This window comes from Volvox carteri (genome assembly GCF_000143455.1).
Source record: "Volvox carteri f. nagariensis unplaced genomic scaffold VOLCAscaffold_18, whole genome shotgun sequence".
NCBI classification, from domain to species: Eukaryota; Viridiplantae; Chlorophyta; class Chlorophyceae; order Chlamydomonadales; family Volvocaceae; genus Volvox; species Volvox carteri.
In genome coordinates this window covers 1,768,119-1,772,331 of record NW_003307561.1, presented here as the reverse complement: position 1 = coordinate 1,772,331, position 4,213 = coordinate 1,768,119, and the positions used below count along the sequence as shown (strand labels likewise).

Below are 4,213 nucleotides of genomic sequence, written 5' to 3'. Positions count from 1 at the left end.
GCAGCCTCGCCGCGGTCGTCCTCCTCATCCCCTGCTACAGACACTGCCACCGTCGACGCCGTGGAACTCGAACTGCCACATCTCCGGAACCCCGCCGCCCCCGCGGCAGCGGCAGCGGCGGCCGCCGCCGTTGGCTGCTTCATGAGCACCCGAGTGCCGTACTCCAGCTGTGATATGATGGTTTGCACGCACCTCCGTCCCTCTCCCTGATTGCATCGCTTCACAGCTCTCGCGAGGTGTACGTGCAGCCACAAAGTCCCATCTGGGTCGGGTCCGGCCCACCAGGTGACGTCATCCCAGCCCTGGGGGGGGGAGAGGGGGTAAAGACGAACCACGAACGAGTGAAGCTGCTGCCAAGGGGGAGAGGGGGTACGGTAACCACAATATTAGGCGAGCAGCCCGACAGGTGGTCAGAGGACCCAGGGGAGGAAAGGAAAAGGGGATCATATGATGACGATGATGATGGTGATGACGACGACGACGACGACAGTGATGAGAATGCAAAGAAGTCAAAGAAACAAACTGTCGACGTGCCAAACCCCCCATTAGCAACTAGCCCCAAACAGGCATATGAAACCCCCCTCACCGCCCACATCCCTCACTCCAAATACCCTGCCTGCAGCTCTCTGTACGACATGAAGGGGTACTCCGCCCTCCAGTTGACAGAACTGGTCACTCGGGCAGCAGTGACCGCCACTGCACGAGCGGCGTCGGCCGGTTTGTGGGCCTGATGGAGAACGTGGGGGGGTTGTGCGGTGAGGAGGGACACATGTATAGTAATGTAATTTTGCACAGGGGCGCACGGTCACGGAAAAGGCAGCGGGACGCGGGCTCCCCTCCACCACTACCCCCAAGCCACACCCAAGCAGTGGGAGTTACATGCGGCCGTTGCAAACGTCGAACCAAGAGGTACGGGGACAGGGAGGGGGAGGGGAGGGGAAATCATGTGCAAGATACTCAGAATGCGGGGACGGGGAGGGGGAAAGACGAACCACGAACGAGTGAAGCTGCTGCTGGGCGGGGGACGGGCGCCGCATTCCTAACTCCCCTCCCCCAATTCCCGCCCATGTCCCTCCATTACCCCTAGAGGCAGCGTTCCCACACCGGCCGGCCGGAAGAGCGATTCAAATTGCATCCCATTGCCTGCCCGCCCGCCCGCCTGTTCGTCTGTCCGTCCGTCTATTTGTCAGGGCTCACCGCCAGCAGTCCGCCGTACAGCAGGTACCGTGTCAACTCCAACCCATCCGGATCTAACCCCGGGGGCAGGGACTGCAAGCCCTGTTGAGCTAAGACCTGGGGGGTGTAAACGAGGGAGGGAGAGGGGTGCGCGGTTGGGGGTTGAGATAACGGCATACTCCAACCTCTCAACCGCATCTCCACCAAGCACCGGACATCCCTTCGCCGTACACGTCTTGTGGCCCCTCCGTGGCATACCCCCACTCGCTCGCTTGACGTTCAGGGCCGTGGGGTGTTTTCTTGCCCCGCCATTCACACACTCCCACACATACAGACACACAACACCTTGGCGGTGTGCGGTTCTCATTCTCTGAGCTCCCTCCCCTCTGGACATCAGGATTCGATTTTAGCTCCTTGCACGTGGTCGCCTCGCGGCCTCTCCACTCCTGAAGCCCTCAGCCCCACCCCCACCCCAACTCGTCGCCTGTCACCACTCACGTTGCGCAGGCAGCGCACCCAGGCCGCATACTCGGGCGCCACCTCGGGCACCTGCAGCAGACCCCACTCCGCCCGGGGAACAGGACGCGGCAGCGGCGGCGGCTGGTGACGGAAGGACGGCACCGGACCCGCGGCAGCGGCGGCTTCCGCCGCCAGCGGATCCGCAGCGACCGCTGCGGCGGCGGCTTCGCCGCCGCCACCCGTGTTACTCCCCGCCGCCGCAGTGGCGGCGTCCGGCAGCGGCAGCCCCACCACGCCGCCACCGCCAGGTCCTCGCGTCCGCTTGCCGATCGCTAGGAATTTGACAAGTCGTACGGTTTTGATGAGAGCGGCAGGCAGGAGGATGACGTGTGCGGCACGCAGCAGTACGTCACGTCGAGGTCCGCGGCCCAGTCGGTGTTCATTGAGGACCAGGATCAGAGCGGCAGTCTCAGCCGCGGCAGTTGGGCGTTTGGCCCAACGGCGCGCGGCGCCTAGGATAAGGAGCTAGAAGGGGGCGGGGGAAGGGGAGAAGTGGTTGAGGAGGAGAAGGGGCTGAAGAGGAAGGGGAGGAGGAGGGGATGGGATGAGTCATCCAAGGAAAGAAACAACGGATCTGCAGCTGCCAACGCTCAAAGGGAGGACGCGAGGGGGGAATGATATGTGAGAAACTCAGAAAGGGGGGGGGGGCCGAAACATTACCATCGGCGGCAGCGAAGTGGCAAACAATAAGGTTTCAGGGGAAGGCGAAGGACAAGTGACCCAAACGTGTACGATAAGGAGGGTAATGTGTGCGGTGGGTTTCCCGGGAGATGAGAGAAGAAAACTCGCTGAGCAGTTCAAGCATGGGGTTGGTAGGGTTGGAAAAAGGGACAGGGGATGAATAAGAGCGATGGTCAAACTGCACAAATAGGTTGGAGAGAATAGCGGAAACTTGATCAGCATTGCGTAGAATGTAATGTGGCGTGTGCGGATGTGCCACGGGCAACGACCAGGGATTTGGATGGCGGTGACGCACGTTATTTCACACTGTGACGTAGCTTCGTGACCATTTGCTTTTTCAGCAGGGAAGGTATATACACTCCTTGGAGGGTACCCTGCCCTTTGCAATGGAAAATAGCGGTACCCGCCCTGAAATCGACCGGGAGGTGTGCGCCCAATGTGTTTCCCCCCCAGAGCGACATTTATCTTATGAGTTTCATTAGCCGGTCGGTTAAGCTAAAAGGGGCCTCGCAAGCATCTCACTTGCACGCAAGCCGTGGACTAACTTCTCGACTATAAATGAAAAGGGCGGGCTGCGCTGAGAACAGTTGCACGATCCCTCTTAGCAGCTCATCCATGTGCCCAGAACATCCGTCCACATGGCCTATCGCCTGAAAGCCTATTTGGCAAACTTAGTGATAGTTCCGGGACGGGTTACGTAGGAAAAACAATGCTTACCTTTCCAATCAGCTTCCACATAGTCCCTTCCAGGATGTCCCCTTGACTTTCTCCACGCTGGCCGGCAGGCCAAACCTCAAGTTGCCCTGCTCGCTTCAGGCCATTCCGTGAACTTTATAAAAGAGCTTGACAAGTTAAGCTGCGAAGGTTTAACCCTCAGCACAGCGGTGCTCCAATCTCGCGCAACAATGACGGGCCCAACGGGACCGAAGCCCTGAAGTCTAGTGGATTTAGCCGCAAGCTCCTCACGCAGATATGCAGCTTCTTTGCAGATGTTTCCAATACAACGAAACAGTCCCTAGCTACCTCTGGAGATCCTGATACGTGGAAGGAAAGCCAACGTGCAACGTAAAAATCCACAGCTGTAGTACAAGAGGCCTTCAGCCCTGTCGGTGCCTTTGAGCTGAATCGAAAGCAATAACCATCCTTCATTTTTCCCATTTATCATCTTTCAAGAGTCGGCCGTTACTGTCCCATACTGGCGCGCGAAACCCCTCCTTGATGCATAGAATCGGTTCAGGTGCCGCAGCCCTGCGGCCCACGGCGTCATTTAAACAACAACAAGCAGTAGCCAAACCCTCTAGGATGGACCCTCATGAACCAATGTCGAGGGTGCAGCAACCACAGCCACAACTGCAACCCCAACCGAAACAGCGAACATCATCAAGCGCGCCTCGCGCACCCGTTCCGCTTGACCCAGTTGAAAAAGCTCGCCGTCAAATGGGTTATCGCAACAACTGGCACCGGAAGCCCGTGGACCAAGAGGCGCAGGTGCGCTGCCCCTGCTTCCCCTCAGACCCAGCCTCGTCGCCCTGGCGTTCTCATTCCCGCACCCCGCCCAACCACATCCTGCTCTGTCCTATCCTCCTATCGCGCGCAGCTTCTACATGTTTCCCTCCCCATCCTTTTCCCTGCTCTTGTTCAGCAGTCCCAGGCCTCCCCCCATTGCTCTGCCTGTACCCTTTCCCCACAGCGTCTTCCTGCCCCTTCCCGCTTTCCTGCAGGCGGGATATGCGACTTCTCAAAGCGTTACCACTCTTCGTCTCCCCATGATATTCATCCCTCCCCCGTCCCCCCTTCCCTTGGCATTAGCTCCACTCGTTCGTGGTTCGTCTTCCCC

General features: G+C 59.1%; 2 protein-coding genes across 2 annotated transcripts in view; one reads left to right on the top strand and one right to left on the bottom strand.

The window, feature by feature from the left end:
• Positions 1-3,114, bottom strand: part of VOLCADRAFT_117584 (uncharacterized protein) — a gene marked incomplete at both ends in the record, with an annotated part of 4,859 nt that extends 1,745 nt beyond the window's left edge. The window contains 7 exons of the mRNA XM_002950305.1: positions 193-262; positions 587-626; positions 677-727; positions 1,198-1,293; positions 1,675-1,776; positions 1,927-2,160; positions 3,094-3,114. Coding sequence (XP_002950351.1) covers positions 193-262; positions 587-626; positions 677-727; positions 1,198-1,293; positions 1,675-1,776; positions 1,927-2,160; positions 3,094-3,114 — 614 coding nt within the window. The remainder of the gene's footprint in view (positions 1-192; positions 263-586; positions 627-676; positions 728-1,197; positions 1,294-1,674; positions 1,777-1,926; positions 2,161-3,093) is intronic.
• A 574-nt stretch (positions 3,115-3,688) lies between these two features.
• The window catches only part of VOLCADRAFT_117582 (uncharacterized protein), a gene marked incomplete at both ends in the record, with an annotated part of 37,166 nt that continues 36,641 nt past the window's right edge, over positions 3,689-4,213 (top strand). Inside the window, one exon of the mRNA XM_002950428.1 lies at positions 3,689-3,864. Within this exon, the coding sequence (XP_002950474.1) occupies positions 3,689-3,864 (176 nt within the window). The remainder of the gene's footprint in view (positions 3,865-4,213) is intronic.